Source organism: Trematomus bernacchii, unplaced genomic scaffold (assembly GCF_902827165.1).
Source record: "Trematomus bernacchii unplaced genomic scaffold, fTreBer1.1, whole genome shotgun sequence".
Classification (NCBI taxonomy): Eukaryota; Metazoa; Chordata; class Actinopteri; order Perciformes; family Nototheniidae; genus Trematomus; species Trematomus bernacchii.
The window spans coordinates 5,974,728-5,997,765 of record NW_022987608.1 but is presented as its reverse complement, the minus strand read 5'-3'; the positions used below and the strand labels follow the sequence as shown (position 1 = coordinate 5,997,765).

The window sequence follows — 23,038 nt, the reverse complement described above, 5'->3', positions numbered from 1 at the left end:
CACTGTTTATCTGGCGCTGAAAACATTAAAATAGGTCAATTGAAACAGTATAGGGATTTTAGCGGCATTATAACACAGTATGGGGGACTACGTAGCAGCATCATTATATAATAATGACTTTTGGTCATTTATTACTATTTTCTAGAAAAGCTAGCAATTTACCCAGCAGCCTTCACAAGATAACTTGGCATTACCATGCTACGTCAGCTCTTACCTCCACATGCTACAGTGCTCCACTCCTACATTAGCACCCACTGTTTGCCAGAGTGCCCATTTTGTGTAATTATACGAACTACAGCAAGCTAATGGCCCTGACAGAGCCGTGCCCAGGCCCATTACACCTCGGGGTGCTGCAAAACACCATTACCACCACCCGCAGCAGCCTGGAGCGTTGGAACACGCGGTAGACAGTCTCTGTTGGAGCAACCTCATCGGTGTGTTCATGTAGATACGTTGTTTGAAGAGTTAGAGTGACACGTGTCGAAGGAATACAGCAGGGACTACAAGCCATTTTAGCCACATAAGTGCGTGTGATTGTGAGCCTGCCATCTCTCCCCCGTTAGTTTCACCAGGGTTTTTTCGCGGCACGCTGTCGGGAGCTGTAGTTGAAACCGCGGGAAAGACCACAAGGCACCTCGCAGGACTTTTGGCAACCCATTGTACTCCCTTCACTTAGCACTGTCTCATTCTGCCAGCAAATAAACCATCAGGCTCACAGGAAGAATGGGCTTTAATTGTGTGGCTTTTGTTTTTCGCTAAATTTCCCCGTGGGGTGAGTCAGCGGCTCTTCCCATTTTCCGCTGAGCATGTGCCACTTTTTATGTCACACGTAGGTTATTACGACAACTATACACACTGTGAAGAAATTCCCCTTGACGGTTGCATTGAATCTCTGCGTAACCATTATGTTATCCCATTCACTTTGCGAAGAAAGAGCCTGAGCACTGACTCTATTGACAATCTGCTTTCCCTTCACTATCAATAGCCATTAACCACTTTAAGCCCCGCCAAGCGTTGGAGATGGAGAGCTAATTGTGTTCCTTTTGTAGCGTACTGTATACAATAATGGTGGATCAATGTGTTTGTTAGTATTGTGGGATATTCAAGCTTCAATAACCACAAGCACCCACACACCCACATTGCTATTTTCTGTCTGCCTTTACCTTAAATGTACTGTATCATTTTTTTTTTCTTCTCTCACACAAACACTCCTCCACACAGACTCGTGGCCTCTCAGCGTGGAGTGTTGCCACCTGTGTGGAGTGGAGTGGATACAGCGTTCCCCCCTGACAGCGAGATGTATGCAATTAAACCGTATTAAAGTCATTAGCCCAACAGAAGTGATAGCCGGCAGATGGTTACCGTGCAGAAATATGCTCCTAATGAAGCTCCTCAGTCACTATGGGTGTGTACTTGTGTGTGTCGGTGCGCCAGTGAACGTGTCCTGTGTGTGTGTGTGTGTTTGGGTGTGTTGCCTTAACAACTGTAACACTCCAAGCTGGATTTGATTAGAAAGTATTTGGTCCTTCTCCTGTAGCATAACAATTAGTGCATTTTGTTGATTTATAAATACATGGTAGCACATGGTAAATTTCCCTCCTACTATTACCCATCATCCTCTAACCCCAACAGATGCTATTGCACCCAAACACTTCATTATATACACATAACATGTCAGGCATTACCTTTTTTTATTATGGGTTCCACCATTTTACAATTCAACGATTTAATTTAACTTCTGATTTTAAGACCACCATTGGATTTGATTTTTGATTACAACCTTTGATTTTCAACGATTTGTTTGTTATTAGTCATCACAATTTACTGATGTATTTTATTAGGGATGCTCCGATCGATCGGCCGATATTCACTCTCTGCCGATCAATCGGTGCTCTCTATAAAGGCCGATCGTGAGAGCCGATCACATGACGTAAAAAACATGACACTTTTCTCTGTGTGCGGCAAAACAAGCTCGCCAAAATGGCTTCACCACTCTGACAGTATTTTAAGGTGTTCGAAAATGACAATAAAATAGCGGTATGCAACGTGTGTGAAGCAGAAATTCTGCAGCTCCGCCCGCTAGGGCTGCTCAATTAATCGTATTTTAATCGCAATTACGATTTTGGCTTGCAACGATTATGAAAACAACATAATCGAAATAAAACGATTATTTATTTATTTTTTTATTGGTTTTTCAGTTGAATTATACTTAAAGTTCAGGGTAATCAACTGTTAAAAACATACTGTTCACATTTTTTTTTTTCAATAAATTGATGTTTTCAAAGTAAATGGATAATCGTTTTTAATAATCGCGATTTCAATTATTGACCCAAATAATCGAGATTATGATTTTTGCCATAATCGAGCAGCCCTACCGCCCGCTGTGACAGACCGGTGAGCGGAGCGAAACACACAAGAGTTAGACCTAACACACTTAGCTATTTTATCTACCTCTGGAACAAGCTAAACTAGTTATAAATATATTTATTCTTCACTGTCGGGTCACTCATTACTGGATCAGTGAGCTGCATGAGATACTGACGGGCTGTCAGGAGAGGGAGAGAGGTCATTTCTCCCGTGTTATTATCCAAAGTTAATGTAAACATGAATAATGTACTTAATTTGAATGTAATAATTATGTTGGTTGTTGTTTGTGGAAGCGCCAGTGAATGAGCCCCATTAACTGAGTTGTGAACATCACTTTAAATGGAAGTTCCCCATAGCACCCACCCACTCGATCGGTATCGGCCGATAGTGATTCCGGCGATCGGAGCATCCCTATATTTTATGTTATATGTTAAATCTAATTTCAGGCCTTTTACCAAAGCCCATTGACAGAACGACAATTGCAAAAATGCTGACTCATTTCCGGGTTTTGGGACTCATTCCTACAGCATTCTATAAAAATAAAGATTCATATGTCTACTCTTATTCACCCATCACTATGCTGTTGCCGTTAAAATAGGACCTTTTATATGTGAGGTTTGGCTCTAGTCTGTCTGTATTCATATCAGACAGGGCGCTAGCTAGCACTAGCTGTCTCTAGGTACACATGTTGCAACATAGTTACACAACAAGAAAATATAAAAAAAGTCAAATACATTACTGATAATATTATAAGGCAACATTCTCCACCCCGTGTTACGAAGTGTTGCTTTAAAACAACAGCATCCTATTGATCTGGTTTGGTTGTTAAATCCCTCCACTGAATTCAAGAGTTTCTAATGATTAAGGAAAGAATATTAGTGGACTTGTTAGCTTCTCGGCTTGTTGTTTCACTAAAAGTCATAGCTTGGATACAGTGTTGTTATTCCATAGGGAGGCTTACGTTTTTTTCTTTTCTAAAGAGCCTGGGGCGGTGCAGTCGGGGAGGTACATGGTGTCTAGCCCCAGGCGCCCAGGACCTCCGCGGCCACACACAGAATACTTACTACACACAAACTATTACATAAACACAAAGCATCCATACACATGAACTGCGCTCTTTAAGTCTGACTGGTACATGGGGAGAAGTTCAGTTGCCTGATGTTTTTAGCAGGACAAAACCTTTTTCTCTTAAGCATTTAATCATTTCCCCGTGAGCAAACATAACCTAATCATAAATACGCAACACATGAACCCACTTAATGCGCACTCCTTTAGCCGTGAGCTACATTGTTGGATTTGTGTGTGTGAAAGGGAGAGGGTGAGTGGTGAACGGCGGAGCGCTATAGTGATGCTCTATTGAATACAGATGAGAGAAAAGATGTGCTGAATCCTGATCAGACTGCCTCTCCTTCCCTGTGAGCGAAAATACTTCAGAGGAGTGCGTCTTTCAGAACCAGGGGGAATGTTATTAGGTCAGCCTTTTAAAGTCAGGGTTCAGGTTTGTTCCTTAAATGAGCATCTATTATAGCGCTTTTTAAACCGTGGAAACAGGCAGCTGGATTCCGATGATAGGGATACAAGTTTTATTTTAGAGGGAATCTAATCGTGAGTTTTATGTTTGACGACACTGCCGGGCAAATTAGCTTTTTTGCTCTAAGAATATTTTTAAATACTGAAACAGTTTGAACACATTTCAAGGGCCCAAGGCTCTTGGAAGTGAAAACAATCACCAGCTACTCTTTCAGTTAACAACAAACATTTTGAACACGCAAGTTCAAAACTGAGTTTCACCTTTTTAAGATATTCAGAAGATGAAACACAGCTGCCGCATAATCTGTAAAATCTGGCTTGGATGGCAGCTCTGAGTTTAATTAGTTGTAGGAAACTTGTACTTTTCCATCCTCCTGTGGAATACAAATGCTTTTTGTTGAAAAGTCATCAGGGTCGTCTCATCGGCTCATTAAAAACATGCGAGGAAGGAAAGAATTAATGGAGCCAAACACCATCACGTTAATACATAGGAGGGTTAAATAATACAAAGAGTCCCGCTGTAGTGAAAATACCTGGCTAAAGTTTTGTGTAGTTTGATGAAGATGAGGGTGGAAAATGCATTTAGACTGTTATAAAACGCCTGTATTACAATTATATGACGAGGTTAAGCTCCTTGCATAAGAGGACAACAATTAAAGTATGGGTTTTGAATTAAAAAAATGAATTTTCAATGTTGAGATTGAGAATAAGGTTGAACTTTAAGTGTCCTTGCCAGGCATACGAACAGATAAATCAGACAAGGACGTTTTTTATTACAATATTCCCTACATTTTTTGTCTTTTAGATAAAAAAAGAATGTCCTTTTATTACATTCAAATACGTTATGCGGTGTTAAGATGCTATTCGTAGCTGTGTCCTTTCCGATAGCAGCTCAGGAGTCAGATCAGTGTCGACAGCACCAGACCTACATGATGTATCCCTCAATGTGATTATCAACACCGTGATTGGTTGTAAACCCTGTTGTCACGGCAATGATTTCAGCCTTGATGATGAAAGCTCCCGGGACACTGATCCATGACACACACACACACACACACACACACACACACACACACACACACACACACACACACACACACACACACACACACACACACACACACACACACACACACACACACACACACACACACACACACACACACACACACACACACACCCAGAACCAGGGTGTCCCACTGCTAACCAGCCTCATTCCCCTCGCATTAGTCGGCCAGATTGAACCCGAGTGTGTGTGTTCCTGTTTTCTGTCTTTTTACTTACACGGTAATGTACGGAACGGGAATCTGGGCAAAGACTTGAGCCCCACTGGATTGTACTTGACACTTTATTCTTTCTTTCCCCTCCCCCGTACCCTGTACCTGCCTCTTTATCTTCTATCTCTCTCACAGCTGTTATTAAACCACTGAGTTAATAACATCTGTGTCACACTCAGAGAGGCAGAGCCCATGTGTAACGCTGTCTGCTACACTAGCATTACCCCAACGGGTGTACTTTGTCGGATCCAGAATCCAACTTCAGTCTGTAGTTGCATTGAGATTGCTTTAGATGGGCCCTGCAGTTTCAAATGTATTTAAATTGTTCTGCTAATATTTACATCCCTTTGCTGTGAAAAGAGTTGTCTGTAGCTTTTTTCCGGGCTTGATTGGGATACAAGGAAGATGAAGAGTAAATTGGCGGTTTTTTTCTTGATTGCAATCACACCTAGCTGTGATATGCTCACCACGGCAGCCAGATCACCGTCAGATGTCCCATGGTCGATCGCATTTCCATTACAATTGTATTGACATGGATCTTTACTCATCCAGATACGATATCCAGTCACAGATTGCATGTGAAGGTGTCAACGGGGTCCAAATTAGGATTGCAATCATCATCCAACATTAGAAAATGTATCAATTATCCAGAAAGTTGTGATTTTCTCCCGCTCTAATTGTTCTTTTTTTGCTTGTTCTCCCAACAGGGTCAGATGATCCTCCTGCAGAACCTTCCCACAATGCACTGGGGCAACGAGGAAGTGAGCGTGCTGCTGGCCGAAGCCTACAGGTTGAAGTTCGCCTTTGCCGACGCGCCCAACCACTACAAGAGATGATAGGCGTGACTCTCTGCAGCTCCTCCTCTTCCTCCTCTTCCTCCTGCTTCTGAACTTCGAGGCCTTCCTGCGGGGACAGACCTCCCTCTTTCTTAACCTCTCTTCCCTTATTCAGCCTTTCAGCTACTAAGAGATTTGAATCAACCAATGACTGGCAGGACGTGTGGCGTAGCATTTTAACGCGTTGATGTGGAGCCCTTTTTTTAAATGATTTTTCTCTGATCAGCTCTGAACAAACTGAGGACTTTTTGTCGGAGTTTGGTGATGCAGGACGCTGAGGTGATGCTCAGCAGCCGGGGGTCCAGTCTCGCTCAGAAAACAAATATTTTCTGCAAAAAAACAAAACAAATCCAATACCAAGGCAATACATTGTTTTTGCTACCCGAGGCCAAAATGTGACTCTTTTTTTTCAGTTTGCAGCGACAGAGAAAGATGGCAAAAGGACGCCGTGCTACATGGTTTATTTATCTGAGCCCGTTGTCCTGGTCAACCTGAAGGAACACGACCTCTCCTGTTTTTCTTATTTTTTTCTCCTGCCGGTGTGACAGGAGGGACACGGGATGTTCACCTTCATGACAAACTAACACTAGGACTTTACAGACAGAGATCTGTGAGGGGAAACATGCCTCCTTCCTTCTAAAATAACAAACACACAACTCATTCCCACTTTATCTCGTCCTCCCACCCCTCTGCAGCATCACACTGTCGACATAACAGAAGCCATTTAGAGAGAGAAAGCTACTTATTCCTTATCTATTATCTACCCCCCCCCCCCCCCCCTCTCTGAACCCAGCTCTACCTCACACATCACATATTCCACATATGTGCCTGCTAAATTGAGAACACACATCATTATGGGGTTAAGAATAACAATTTGCAGTTCAATTTGAAATGAAATCATCCTCAAAAAAAGGCCTTTTCGCAGCGTTGGTCTTGAAGTAAAGCCTTAATTAGGAGACATATTTCTTTGTTTACTCCTCAGTCCTCTCCTTCTGCCTTTGCAAAGAAACTTAATGTGCACCAGTTACTGAAAAACTCAAAATAAAGCAGACACTTTGATTACAAACACTCCAAAAAGTAGTAAAAACTCAAAAATACAGCTTTAATTGAAGTTATTGAGCATCAGTATCGAGTTATTCCTATACATATCTCATCCACACTTGTCACTTTATTTTATTTCCGATAAAGATATGCGAGCGGCAGGTGCACGGACTGTTTTTAAGGAAGTCTTGCACATTTGAGAAAGCGATTACACATGTTTGATCTATATTAGTTCTCCTAATTGAAGAGGCCCCTATGATGCTTTTTCAAAAACAATAACGGCACCTCTTTTTCCCCAACTGGTCTTAATAATAGTGATATAAACACAAATAGAATAGTGCAAAAATAATGGCTTTAAATGTCAACGAGACAAACGGGACAGGCTTAACAGATAAGAATTAATAAACTCATCTTAATGTGAAATAATGAAAACAAATTACTAAAAATAAAGCGAGCTGCACATAAAAGCAGCAGAGGCGTTAAAAATATAACCTTATTAATTATTGTGTCTTATCACAACAACACCCTCTTCTTTCCCCTGAGCATCATGGGATGTCTTACCCAAAGCCAGCAGCACCATATTGGTGTTAATGTTGGGGGTGGGGGGGGGGGGAAATCAGACATTCATGACATAACGCTGAGCTGTTAACGTCTGAAGCCTCCCGCCGTGACACCGCCAGGACCCATTATTGTCACACACACACACACACACACACACACACCCTGCCTGACTGTGTGTGTAGGTGTGTGAAGCGGAGATGGAAGGAGAGCGGGACGGGGTCGTGTTTCTTTTGGAAGTTTCAGCGCTTTTTCCTTTGTTTTTACCGTGAGAGCCGTCAGTCTTTGATCACACTCGGGATCTTTTCCTCTTTTTTTTTACACACCTCATCTCCCATGCTCTCTGACAAAGGAAACAAAACTCTCTCTCTCTTTCTCTCTCTCTCTCTCTCTCTCTGTCTTTGTTTATATGAGATTTATTCTTTCAACCAGCGTTTTAAAGATTTTCCTTTTTTATTTTTTTATGCTGTTTACATGACGAGCCTATTAAGTTGTGCCTGACTGCGGAGAGTTTCTGACCTTAAATGACACATTTTAGATTTCTGGAAGCAATAGTATGACACTTGCTGTGAAAGGACGGAACATGTCTTTTTTCAACATGAACTGTTTAATAAATCGTTGGGCATTTGAATAGGTCACCATCTCCTTCCCCTGGACAGCGATTGTTACTAAAGTACATGTCAAGCTTTGGATTTCACCTCCTGCTGTAGTAAGTTAATTTTTTTTTTAGCCTTTCCGATACCAAAAACACAAGAAGTCATGTCTAAAAAAACCTACAGTAGTAACCTAGAGTTACTTTCACTAGCTAACTACATTAGTTTGTGCGATTACAGGTTATGTATATTTATGCCTGAGGCAGCAAATAATGTATGAGGTTGACAGCTACTCCTCTGTGAATGTGTGTGTGTGCGTCATGGAGAAAAGAGAACACCCCTTCCCCTTCAAATCATAACAGTTTCGCTATTTTTGCTGTAATACATATGCAGTCATTTCCCCTTTAAACAGAAGTAGTTGACTACTTGAGATGCTTTAACAAACACATTCACAAGCTTCAAATCTATCCTCAAACATCTCAATGGTGATGAAGGCCTATTGGTTTCTGGCTGGAGCCCGTTATCTGTTATCCAACACACTTTGGAGCGTCTTCATGAGGGTGTCCTGAAGTAACAGCTTTTGTTCCTCTTTTCGCGCTCACATGAAAATATGTTTATGAAACTGAAAGAAAAAAATGTCCTCCATCCATGTCTTTTGCCTCTTGAGTATTCGGAAGAATCTAATAATACTAGAGCGTGTGGGTGACAGGAGTCCTGGTTCTGGAATTTAAAAATGTGTACAGAGATGATTTTGAATCTGTAAATAGAAAGTGTAAATAAATCCTATATATGACAAAACTGCTTTGGACAAGGCCTTGTGTTGTGTGTTTCGTCCGAGTGTGTGCGCAATTAATGTACTGTTGTGTATGATCTATTGTAGACTGAAATATATGACTACTCTGTGATTGGTTCCCCAAATCCCCTTTCCACTCTAGTTCTATTTTGGTGCTAGTTTGGGTTGCAATTGGTTCGCAGGAAGCCATGACACTTTTTTTTAAATCAAGGCAGCGGCCTGCGTCAGAGCTTTGCTCCTGTTGCTCTTACGAAGATTGAATTGAATTACGACTTCCACAGCTCCATACTGTTCTCCAGACTGACTTGGAATATGGTTTGCCGCCATAAATGGGTACCATTTGCCGAGTGCTGGAATGGTACGCCGCTTGTGCTTCATCGCCGGTTAGCCTACCGTTCGCTAAAGGCACCTGCCGCTGGAAAGTAGTAAGCCACTGTCTAAATGTCACGAAAGCAACGTCCCTTGATGCATATTTCCACATAAATGATTTAGTTTGTTCCGTTTTAGTATGCAATATTTGGCAACATAGCGCCAAAAAAGTAATCTTATTACAGGGATGATGTTAGCATAGCCACTGCTGCCAGTCTGACTAATCAATGACAAAATTAAAAGCAAACAAACTAATAATTGTGTATATTATGTAAATGCATTACATGTTATATAAAACCGCAGGTTGCCGAACATTAACCGGGTCTATGTATGGCTGAATGAGGACTGACTGCATTAGCTGTTTGCTGCCGGTGTATTTTAACAGCATCTTTTTCACATTGATCTTACCTGTGATGTGATATGACAACCTGTTTAGCCTGTGTGTTGATGACACGTGATAGCCAGTATAACAACTACAGAAAGATGGCTTGTGCTGGTGTTCAAAACAGGGTTATGGCATATGTGTGGTCATTAAAAATCTATTTATGCCATAAACTGTTATGCTCAGTTTAATCTTGCCCCAGCATCCGAAGTAACCCTCTCACGTATGTGGTTTTCAGTTCTAGCCCAGCAGTTTTTGGGTTCAATACTTTTGGGAGTTTTCTGGTCCGAGAACCAGCACCGCTGCAGTTGAAACACAAAGAACTGGTTCGCAATTCGAAAAGGGTTAGCAGCAGTAAGCCTTAAGAATGAATTTCTTCAATGTGAGTCAAATGGAAGAGAAATGTGTGTCTGCGCATGCATTCCCCAGCATTTCAAGCAGGCCTCAGCTGATGCACCACATCCAGCTAATTGTATCCTGTGCATTCACACACCATCCCCACATACATGGTGTAACAGGTAAACACTTCCTGTCTGCTCCCTGTGGAGGAAATGGCAGCAGAAGCTTGGTTAATGAGACTTTCTTTTTCTCTGTGTGTGTTTCAGAGAACAGGAAGGAGAGAAGACAGGTTGCATTCACTTGCAAATGAGGGTACATACCTTTGTGTGTGTGTATGTGCAGGCAGCAGTAGTAGCTCCCTCGCTCTCGTTAGGTTGACTGATGTTCACACAGGCAGCCAATTACGGAGTGCCGGTCACCGAGGACTCCAGTCACTTCATGGGAAATTAAAAATACATTAAAACCAACAATGGTCGCAGGAAGGTGTGTGTGTGTGTGTGTGTGTGTGTGTGTGTGTGTGTGTGTGTGTGTGTGTGTGTGTGTGTGTGTGTGTGTGTGTGTGTGTGTGTGTGTGTGTGTGTGTGTGTGTGTGTGTGTGTGTGTGTGTGTGTGTGTGTGTGTGTGTGTGTGTGTGTGTGTGTGTGTGTGTGTCTCAACAAAGAACCAGCTGGAGCACACTACGAAGTAAAAATGATATAGTGCAAATATTAACAAAATCTACTTTTCCTCACGGCCATTTTCCTCTCTAGTTGAAGGTGTTTATTTGTACGGTATGTCATGTTATAGCAGGAGCTGGTCTCCTACCAATACCCTTCTAACACCCCCAATTTACAGGCCGTTATAAAGCACCACTTGCCAGCGTGAGCCCTTGATGAAAAGGACTCACGCTGTCAAACTCCCTGGGATCACGGAGGCAGAAATGTGGAGGCAGGCTTCACAGGCGTTTTCATGGAATTTTAAGACCCTGTCTGAAATCAATTTCCTGATTCAATTTTTTGAGAAAAAGGAGCTGCTCGGCGACGGAGTTATTGTCACAATGAAGGATAACGCGCAGATTGAGGATGTCTCCGGAGAGGATTTGAGCTGCGCTGTGGGGGCGCTGGCAGCTGTGATGTAAATCAGTTTCAATTTCGAGTTTTTACCCAGGCAACAGAGGGGAAGTTGGGAGGAGAATGAAAAATTATTTCTGGCTTGAGTTGGTAGGAAATATATACAGGAGCTGCATATGTGTGCTGTCACCGTTGTATCTACAGAAGTACATTTAGAACTAGAGTGCCTTGCTGCTTTTATTCTCACAGCAGGTAAAAACGCATATGTTTATAGTTTATTCAAGGATAAATCTGCCTTTATTTAAATGTATAAATGGAGAGAAAGACAGTAAATATATATAATATATCACAATGACATTGAAGCAAACTGCCAGCTGAGACTCGACCCTGCAAGCCAATGCTCGGGGCATTTACGCCCTATCATTCAGATTTTTGATCGCCGCATTTTGTGTACAAAGTAATTTAAGCATCTTTCTAGTTTGATGAATTAATATGTTAGGAGTTTCCAGAAGATGCTTAAATGGAGTGAATGAGCTCGTGAAAAGATTACAAATAATCCTTGTTTTCTTTTTTACAGGCTTTTTGAGGGATTCAGGCAGCCTTAGCCTATCAAGTACAATGTGTTGGAGCGCTAGCCAATAGAAGCGTTAGTGTTACATAGTGATGTCATAATGTCTTAATCTGATGATTCATTATGGGACTCATATTTACCACTCTGTTTAATCTGCTGATTTTAATATGACTGTATTGTTGTCTGTAACTGTTGAATAATAGCACTTTTCTTTTCATTCTGTTATTGTCTGATCCTGTCATGCAGCTGAGGGGATGAATAAGAGCACCTGCACGCTGACCGTGATAATGTTTAACTAAAGAAGCGCAGCAGGCACAGCTAATCTCAGCTCAGAGATCACCATGGTCAGCATGCAGGTGTTTAGGTGTAGCTAACATGCCGCTAAATGCTGCCGCTGACGTCTGATTTACAAGTCAGTCTCACAGGTAAAGCCACCATCTGGAAATCATGCCAGGAAAACAACACGTTTACAGAACAGTGTGAAAGGGGTGAGCTGGAGTTCACTGCTCTCACTGGGGTTCAACACCACAGGTCATAGATGGCTGGAACATTATAGAATATAATATAATTGGGAGGGATGAAACCCTCTTTAATGGTCACACATGCAGAGCACACAGCACACACAGTGACATGTGTTCTCTGCTTTTAACCCATCCTAGTACCAGGAGTCTAGTAGGAGCAGTTAGATGGTAAATAGATGTACTATACTTAATTACTTGTTGGGTTAAGACATGTTTTTGTTGGTATAATGCTACAAGTCATTTGGAACATCTTTTCTCCATCCACCTACACAAACATGCAAAATTCAATATCACCCCATGGAAAAATCTACAAATCATGTAAATCAATTAACAATTATCTGCCATATTTTTTGTATATATATTTTTTTACAAATGAATGAAATTATCCTTTTGCTCTAACTGCTCATAAAACATTATTATTTCCGTTGTACATACTACTTACTCACTTCATTATGTTATTGTTTAACATCATTGCCACTGTTGGTTGGATTTTGGTTGTATGTTGTTAAATTATCTTTAATACTAAAGTATATTTAAAACTATTATTATTTGTATTATTGTTATTACCCTCATTACTAAAATAGTTAATTTTTTTATTTTATCTTACCAGTAAGTCTTATTGAGATCAAAACTTATTTTACAAGGGAGTCCTGGCCCAAGAAAGCAACACAGTTACACCACACACACACACACGCACGCACGCACGCACGCACTCTCCAAGAAGTGTAGTTTCTTTGGCCCCCTTGGCTTATCTTTATCATTCGTCTCTTTGAATATTCTCTTTTGACTGTTAATGTGTCCCTGTACTTGTCTTAACTTGTCCTGTAATCACTTTTCAAACAATAGAAAAAGTTTCTTAATACGACTGGGACACTGACACTTTGCTACTGAAATGGTTCCCTCTCCGGCTCCTAAGATGTGAGCAGTATCTTAATTGAAGGGCTATTAAAAGAATGCACTTCATCTGAACTCGCTACAAAAACACTGATCTGTCCTTTAATTTCTTCCGTCATATTTTCACTTGCATTATGGAGCTGAGAAGTAATACACTTTTGACATGGCATCTATTTTATCTTTAATAAAAAAGAGAGCCTCTCTGTCAGTAACTAAGATTCACACAGGAATATTTATACTTGACTTCACACAATTAGAGCATGACTTAAACTCAGGAGACTTGTGAGGAATATATTTACTAGATAAGAAAGCTGAACTCTCCCAAAATTAACTTTGACTCTACTGATCACACTGAGCTGGATTCAACAGACTGAGCTCCCATCAGAACCACTGACCGAGATCCACGAGGCTTTAAACGTCTGTCGCTCTGAATACATCTCCGCAGTGAGGCAGACATTAGCATTGCATGGAAAATATCATTCATCTCAATAAGAATGCTGTATACACCAAATCACACATGGCGTCTTTGAAATCAGGGGCTATAAATGGTCTACAGTATATGACACCTGTGGTATACACCCATCCATCCATTTTCTGTAACTGCTCATACACGGTGGAACAGTGCTTGAGTGTTGCAGTGATAATGTATTTTTTGAAGGCCTACCTGGAAGCAAGCATCTCAAGGGCTCCCTCGACAGAAAGTCATTGAATTGTTCCATTGGTTTTGGAATTATCAAAAAATAAGATCTGTTCAGCACCAATCTCCACATAGTAACAAAACGTTTATAATAGTTGAAGCGTAAATGCAATCCCCAGAAGTCAACAGCTAACGTGATGCTATAAACTACATGCGTCAACACCGCTAAGCTAAAGGTGGCTAATGTTGTGAAGACATAAATAGTCTTGTTGAGCCATTTATAAGCAACCGCTGTTTTAAAAACACGTAAAAGCCTCACACGATTGTATTAAATCAACCAAAAACGAATTCAGTAAAACGTTGAATTTGAGACGAAGGAGCTAAGTGCTAAGATGCTAACTGACTTCTGGGTTTAGGACTCATTCCTGTATCACTCTATTACCAAATGACTACAAGAACGTATCTCTAGGTAGATGGCTTTGTTGCGTGAACACTGTCATCATACAATTTACCTGGTAAAGGAACTGTGGATAAATTGAAACATTGACTTTTGTGTCTCTTTTTAATATTATTGTGTCTATTTGCAGTTGTTTTGTTCTTCGTTTTGTGTCAGTTTTTCTCTTTTGGTGAGCATTTCTGGTAATAATATTACATTTCTTTGTGTCTCTACAAGTGACAAATCCAATTGTCCAGTGTTTCTGATAAGCCACCAAACTCAAGGATCTACTACTCCAACCAAGCCTGGATTGTATTACATTTTTGTAGCTGCATCTGAAACCCATCTTATTTTCCTTACCCATCAAATTCCAATCTTTTCTGAAATACTCTCCAACACGTACAACACCAGTTATATCTGGTATTTTTTTCTCACAGACAAGTAAAGTCTGAGATGTGAGATTTGAGATTTTTTTTATACTGAAGTACAAATGCACAAATTGCTGCAGACCTTGTTACGACTAATAGATGTTAAATTGTGACTGAAATACGAAGTGCTGCTCAAGTGTTTCTCACAAGTGCCATCCAAGAGAAATAATATTATCTTCTGTAGCAACCACAGTAAGCACCTCCATGCTGATGCAGGTTTTCATCCCCCTAAAAATTCAGGGAGCAGAAATCTGACTGATGATGAATCACATCTTGACAGCTCCGGAAGAAGCAGAAACAGGTAAAAGCCAGACTGCAACACGCTGAAGTATACGCCACATCATGCCCTGCAGTTTGTGTGTGTCTGAAGAGACTTTTACAGATGCATTTCACAGAGTAGACTGATGGTGAAGGAAAGGTTTTACACATGAACTGTATAGAAAAAACCACCTATTATAAATATTTTAGATGACCACAAATGGAACGCAAGGGGCGATGCCAATAAAGAGGTCGGCCTGCTTGAGTTCATGTGAGGTTTGTGAGGCTATCCTATAAAGGTTGGAAACTAATATTTGAGAGAGCGTAATAACCAATTTTTGGTGACAAACAAGTTAGCAATCTTCCCAAAATAAAAATGGCTTTTTGCAATGAAGCCCTTCAACTGGATAAGCTAATAGCTTCATAGCGCCTCCTGTACAGGGAAGGTTGCTCTCATCCCTTCAATGCTGTGGTGGCTGTTTCTCACAGTGATTAGGTAAGAGTGGCAAACAAATGTAGCATTTTAGGCCCACATCATTTAAAAAAAACTGCAATAGGAATGTCTTAACCCTCATATATTGTGATGTGTGCGGTGGGCATGCATGCTTCTATGTGAATGTGTGTACCCTCTTTATCAGAGTGAAGCTCTACCAAGCTGCTGTGTTGGCTAAAATAGCAGGCGACCCTGCTGGCCTAAGCCTAAGTGACTCTGCAGCGATAAAGACAGAGTGGTTAGCAATGACATACTCAAGGTATGTAATTAACTGGTGTGTGTGTGTGCTGCTGCTCTTCAGCTTAACCAATTCAATCCTCCCACAGTAGATTCATTTAGAGACATTTCATTGGAAATTCTCTCATTGGTGTTTGGTGAATTCGTTTTTAGGACTATTTTAAAAATGTTACAGTGACAAATTGTTTCATTTCTAAGCATACAGTATGTGCATCGGTTTATGTATTTTGGCTTTTGGCGGTGTGTGTGTGTGTGTGTGTGTGTGTGTGTGTGTGTGTGTGTGTGTGTGTGTGTGTGTGTGTGTGTGTGTGTGTGTGTGTGTGTGTGTGTGTGTGTGTGTGTGTGTGTGTGTGTGTGTGTGTGTGTGTGTGTCAAAAGGAAAAAGGGGCTTGCTGTTCTGTGATTTATTTATGTTAAAAATATGTTTTGTTCCGTGTTTTTCTTTTTTAAACTTGTCTATTTTGATGAAAGTCATGAGCTCTGAAACAGATGCAGAGCCAAATTGTACAAAATCAAATAAACCCTGGACTGATTACAAAGAGACTGCAGAAATAAACATGGTTTATTTGGTTTATTTGAGATGTACCTGCTGGTGATGCTGAAAAGTGAAACAGACAAAAAAAAGAGCTTGTCTATTCAACTGGCTGCCAAAGCTCTGGTTCTGGATTTACATATAAACACACATTTCTCCCAACACATTCCTGATAACATTGCAGGAGTTTAGATTGTCTAAAAATGCAGAATATTTGTTTAAAATACTTGTTTTATTCCAAAAATGCACCCTACTGAGTTAGCCACCTATAGCACCCTGAGGAGCTCATCCTATGTTTTGTAGTGAAGTATAGGTAGTATCTAGAGAGTACATAAAAAATACCCTCTAAGCCAACATTGGCAATAAGAAAGGAGATGCTTATATACAGTCTCTGCTTCGTTTATTGGGTCAGAAAGAGGTCAAGTGGGTCAGTTTACCCCACAATAATTTAAGATATGGTATTGTCCAGCCCTGGTCTATTGCAGTCAGTTGTAAAAATCAGTTTTAAACCTCAATGAAATGCCATTTTCCTTATTTCTTTCAGGGAAATGTCTTCCCAAATAGTGGAATGGTACCGTTGAATCAGGCCAAAGCAGCCAGCAGGTGATGATCTCTGCGCTGGGCTTATTTGATCTGAGCTGCGTTAGATGGTTGGCCGCTTTACTTTTCCCACAGGGATACATCACATGGTTTCTACTGACCCGTGCAGACCAGGGATGTTTGAACGGATGCAAGCGGAAATACAAAACCAACAGCTGTCCAAAAAACAGAAAAAAGCACACAAACGGACTGTGTTTGCCAGTATTTTTTATTTCACTCTCAACAGCCAGTTTACATTCAGGCGAGTACAGCCATTAGAGGGCAGTGAGCATCTTTGTGAGACAGTTTGTGGTTATGGAGTTAACACCCCCTCAATTTATATCACTCCCACTGGACCACTGTGAAGAGAAGATGGACTACAGAGGACTAATCTACAGCAGCCTTCAAAGAGCTGAGCTAATGTTCTTTGGGTGCTTTGTGAAGTGTTGAGGGTTCTATAGACCACCTTGAAGGTGAAGTACCAGGCAGCTCTAACACAACTCTTTCCATTATGAAAAGGTGCTAGTGGAAAAACAGCAAACACGATTGATGGCACTCAAACAACAGGAGGAACATTCTCTTACTAAAAGGCACCACCACTCAGATTTTTCTTCAACAAGGCCAGACAGAATTCCAAATAATAAGAAAGCATTAACCCTGCTCCGGTCCCCGAGGGCTTTGAGTGCACACATCTCTAAAAACGACTTTAAGGATAAGTGAAGAACAAGTTTTGACAGTCACTTTCTGTATGTGCTTTTCAAAGAAAAACATAAAAGGAAATTGTCCGTGGCTTACTGTTTTAAGTTTTTGGGTTCCCTTATTTCAGGTAAGAGCACCTCTGCACACGTCACTGCTGCAGGTGTCAGTGTTTGATTGAAAGCAGCTGTCAGGTTGCAGAATCCCGGTGTTACCGAAAGTTATCAGACTTCACCTGGAGCTACAGTGATGGGGAGACGTCTGGTCTGAGGAGGGAGGACAACTGCATAATTTACCGGACCCAAAGTGACATTAGAGGTGCGTTTACATGCTGTTTAATGTGCTACAGCTAACACGCTATTTAGCCTGCAAAGTGAATCACGTTAGCCGAGCACTTTCGTTTGGTTGTTCGTGCAACACCACTCACGACAAGATGTGGGTTCATGTTTATTAAATAGACAAAAAGGAGACTTTAACTAGAAAGCTAATGTTGTGGTTGTTCAACTTCTGTGTCTCTTGTTGTTTTAAAAATGTTCCTCTTTCACTACAAGCCTGCCTTAATAAAATATGTATATTTTTTTGTAAACATAACACAGTTTTGTCACCTTGTTTCATTCCTTCCCTCCACTTCCTTCCTCCTATCTTTTAGTGTTTTGGTGAATCACACAGACTTAAGAGGGCTCGTAACTCAAGCTGCCTTGTAAGTAATGCTAATTGAACTTTATTTGAATTTCAGACAAGGTCTAAACTGCTGCATTTCATGGAGGTGGTGGTTTAAGGGATTTGAAGAGATTTTAAAACAGACCGACGTGAACCGAGTTAGAGAAAAAGCCTCAAACTTTGAGGTTATTAGGACTCCTTTGGGAGTAGAGGGAAATAAAGTTTTACAACTATCTTACTGAATATAAATAAAATGCTGCTTGTTTTATAGTATTTCAGTAAGACTATCAAGAACACGATATACTGTAATGGTGTCAACATGACGGTCAGGGTGGCCCAGGTTCATGTCCTTGTGCTGGAGTCATCTATTTAAAGTTGGCCTCTCTCTTTCTGTCTAGTGGACGACACTCTGAACTCTGTTAGAGCCCGAGGTCACTGAGCATTTTCCTTCAGCCAGCTCTTTAAAAGAAAAAGAAAGACCTTCAGATACTTTCATGAGGCTGACAAAAAAGAGGGTTTATTTACTCAAAAAAGGACAATCTCTTCTTATTTTGCTCTCCCCTGAAGAGCCTTTAAACCAAAAGGTTTGCCAAAGTGGAACACTCTGTTTTCGGTAAACCTTATTCAATTCACTATTTGGGCTTTGAGGGCCAGCCTCTCTGGTCTAACACAAACCTGATTTATTGTACAATTTTATTATGTGAATTTATTGTCACAAGTTTTACTGTTTACCTTGTCACTTGCTAAGCAACAGGAAGGCTCTATTTAATTACTCTAAAGTGATCAAGACTCTATAGTTAATAGCCTAAGGCCTAGGCTCCACGGGAACGAAAACGGGTTGAATCCGCATATTTCTCATGCGTATAGCCCTTTAAGCTCGATGACGCCGTAACGGAAACGTAGAAACAGACCCTGCAAACGACAACGGGTCCAAAGGTGGATAGATCTGGGAACGGAGCGCTCTGGGGGGTCCAACGGGGCCGTGGAGTCGCCTATACGGTCATCCGTTTCTGATAATGACGACGCAATAGCCCCGCCTCTCCCCGCCTCTGCTGCTCACCCCCGCAAAAGTACACTGCACACTGAATTCAGATTATTTATCTTTATCTCGATATGGACATAAACGCGAGTGAAGTCTAATCTGTCAGGACAGAGACACGCAGCTCCTCCCGCTGTGATGCAGCGGGAGCAAAACACACACTTCAAGTCAGATCATCACCCTTAGCTATTTTAATTACCTCTCAAACTACCTAAACTAGTTATAAATATGTTTATTTTTTACTGTCGGGTCACTCATTACAGGATCAGCTGCTGCATGAGACAGACACTGACGCTGTCAGAAGAGAGGAAAAAGAGACAGGCTCCGTGTATTTTATGATTATATATCATTATATCGTCGTTATTCATTTGTTTTAAAGCTCAATAAATAACAATGAAGACCTTTGACCGGCACTTTTATAATTTTGTCCCGAAGATTTAAACTTTAACACACGTTGACCGGCGAAAAACTCTGCCCGGTTCCGTCGGCCCCCACCAAGGAGAATAAACAGAAGTGCAGCCATGACAACCATTCTTCTTCGCTGCTTTTGTGGAGGAAGTTGCTGCTTTTGTGGAGGAAGTTACAGCGCCACGTACAGGCTCGGCATATGTACTGCAGCTTTTCCAGCGGTTGGATGTAAACGGAGCCGTCTCGTGGAGCTTGACACAATCCGGTGTATATTGCGTGGTGTTGTGGGCGGAAGGTTTTTTGCGGTTGCGTTTGCGTTACTCCGATGCGTTTTGCCGTATGTGGAGCCGGGGCAAGCCCGCTAGTTTTTGTGCTCTCCCTTACAAAGCACATTTACAAGCTTGTAAAGTTTCAAGCATTTTTTTATCACAACACAACATTATGTAAAGTTTCAGTACAGTCACATTTGTGTTGATTATATGTAATTTACACTTCGCATAGGGGGAATTCGTAGCAAAAAAAGGGGTGTACATGCTACAGTATGGACACTGCTTTGAAACCTGTGAGTGGTCTGAGTAATAAATGACTCCTTTTGTTTTGAAAAGCACCCTTATGATGTTGTCTATCTTCAAATGTGGTCCTGCAAATTTGGTAATGGCAAATTACTCTACCTGTGGATTTATTTAAACATATTGAGGATATTGATTGATTGATTTTCTCCAAAATAGTTTAAATATATTACTTTAAAGGGAGAAACCAAATAAGTATATGTCAAAACAGACATTCAGCACATCAATATCAACCCAGTCTCACGGCATTTCGTGTCACGAAATGTAATCTATTGATTCGTGTTCACCAACATGATTTTCCCATTTTTTTCGTGTCACACAACGATTTTAAAAGCAATGTAAATAATAACAAATTAGAAGGTAAAAAAGATTTTTTTAAATACAGATTTCAGTATTCTGACACAGAACGATTGTAAAAGCAATGCATTTGTATTGGTAGTATGTTTCGTGCCTGCACCAAATAATAACAAATTAGAAGGAAACTTATTTCAAAAATACAGATTTCAGTATTCTGAGGCTCTGAGCCCATTTATTTTCCTCACGGACGGCAAAAAAAGTCAGACATTATACAATTTAAAATAAAAACAATAATCGTGGCTTGATATTGAGTAAGAACATGTTTTTATGAACCCCACAGCTTCCGGTCTTCCAAGACCCGACTGGACAAAAATACGTGGTGCAGGCACGAAACATACTACCAATAGAAATACATTGCTTTTACGAAAAAATTGGGAAAATCGTATTGGTGAACACGAATCAATAGATTACATTTATTTTGTGACTATAACACGAAATGCCATGAGACTGGGTTGTCAATATAGCCCAAAACAAGTAATCATTTGTTCTATAACCACATTTCCCCACAACTGTGATGCTTCCCTTGTGAGATTGGCTTTCAAATCAAGCTCCCAAGATCATTTCGTAAAATAGTTGATTGTCTGGTGTCATCCCTTCATGGAACTTTTCTTCTGTTTTACTATAACACAAGTATTATCTTATTAAAAGATCCATTCAGCCAATTTAAATGAGCTATTTACAAATTGATTTCGTATTGCTTGTTAAAAGACCCCTACACATAGGTCACATGATAAAGATAACACATCTTCAGGCCATGTGACTAAGGCTAGCTGAATACATTTAGAGAGTTATTCCTGTATTTCTACATGTTGCTGACAATACATAAATGCAAGAACAGCTTGGACTTTTCAAACAACCCGTTGTATTTGTCACATTAATCTGTGCCAGTGGAAATGTGGGCAAAAATACAGACTCCTGAAAGCACACTGTGAGAAATGTCAGCAACATCAATCTGCAATCTCCTTCCCATAACACTGAAGCCCTATTTTCTATTTCCCAACTTTAGTTTGATTTGTTGAATTTGTTCCACCTCAGTTATTTCTTTAGTATATAGTAATGCTGGCTCACTTGAATTTAAATTACCCAAATTATATTTCTCATTTCAAAAAATGTATTGTGAGACTCGTAGCAGAAAGGAACATTGCTGAATATTGTGATTTATTACTTTTTACTTTTAAACCCCTCGCTTGTCAATGTTGGATTAGACCCAGAACCCAAAGGGGATCTGCCCCCCCCCTGTGGTGACAGGTGTAACGCTATAAATATAAAATAGACTGGAAGGCTTTCCATTCCCTTCACAATACAGCCACACTAATTTGGATTGAGAAGGAGGCTGCAATGTCAAAATAAATCCTTTGTGATATACCTTGTTGGTGCAGTATGTCTTCCACTTTTTTACAGAGGAACAAGCGCAGAAAAAATTGGAATGAGGGGAAAAAACCTTGAGATTTGTTGCGAGTGTGAGGCAGCTGCTTTAGGCCTAGGCTCCACGAGGACGAAAACGGGTTGAATCCGCATATTTCTCATGCGTATAGCCCTTTAAGCTCGACGACGCCGTAACAGAAACGTCAGTGCTGCAATCACTTTGGAACTGTTTAGCTTATTGCTACTTGATTCCTCAAAAGATTGCATTCATTTCCAATGCTTATCCCCCTTTCTGAGGGCTGCACGCGGGCCTGAGCACAGTTCATGTTTAAAACTATGATTATTAGTTTCAAACCCTCCTTAATTCCTTTAGAAGTCAGAATGGGATATTTTTATCCTAAAACACATAAACAGGATACTTAAAAAACCCAACCCTAAACGAGGTACTGAAATGTCTCAACTACTGGATGCCATTACATTTGGTGCACCTACATGTATTCATGCAGCTGTCAGGATGTTTTGTAATCACTTTGTTGATTTGATTACATTTTCGGTCAGAATTTCAAATATACCAAATTACATTCCCATCATTATTGTCGTTTGTGTGTTTCCCGCAAACTAGCAAATATTAACATGCTAACACTAACAGCTAAGATTATGAACATGGCAAACCCGCTTTAGACCTACATGTTACCATCAACACTGTGAAGATGATGGAGGGAACGTTGGAATTTTAGCCTTTGCAGACCATTTACATGCACGCAAATCTGTATAACACACTACTACAGGAAAGGGATACATTTTTTCATTGTCTTCCACATTTTTCACATCAAAAATCCATCCGCATTTGGTACTGTGACCCTGAAACACTTTCATACTCAAACTTTCCTTCCTGTTTTTCCAGGTTGCCACTTGACAATTAACCAGCAGCTGCTTCAGTAAGTAGTCGACTGTGCACGCATTGTTTTGAACCAAAGAGCTTACTTAGCTGTGACAAAGGAGCACTAATTCAAATGTGTACTTTCATGTTTCTAAAATGATGTTTCTTTTATTTTTTTATTAAGTGGAATGTGGGTTTCATAGACTGATTTGATGCGCCGCTCAAGCGTAAAAGCCTTGTGTTTGAACGCCGTCATGTCTGACTAATTAGAGAGGACTAATGTGTTTTTCATCTTTGGCTGCTTGGCACACCACTTCTAAATGAAAACAAAATGGAGTTGGTGC

At 40.6% G+C, this 23,038-nt stretch overlaps 1 protein-coding gene and 1 long non-coding RNA gene across 4 annotated transcripts in view; both read left to right on the top strand.

The window, feature by feature from the left end:
• Positions 1–9,003, top strand: part of tbc1d22a (TBC1 domain family, member 22a) — a 112,167-nt gene extending 103,164 nt beyond the window's left edge. For all 3 annotated transcript variants that reach the window (XM_034131438.1, XM_034131439.1, XM_034131437.1), the window contains one exon: positions 5,882–9,003. In XM_034131438.1, the coding sequence (XP_033987329.1) occupies positions 5,882–6,010 (129 nt within the window). In that variant the 3' untranslated portion in view covers positions 6,011–9,003. The remainder of the gene's footprint in view (positions 1–5,881) is intronic.
• Positions 9,004–17,677: 8,674 nt separating this feature from the next.
• On the top strand, positions 17,678–22,739 carry LOC117483136. Its single transcript, XR_004555956.1, has 3 exons — positions 17,678–17,734; positions 18,066–18,116; positions 22,719–22,739. It is a non-coding gene; the product is annotated as an uncharacterized LOC117483136 (long non-coding RNA).
• Positions 22,740–23,038: the final 299 nt, after the last annotated feature.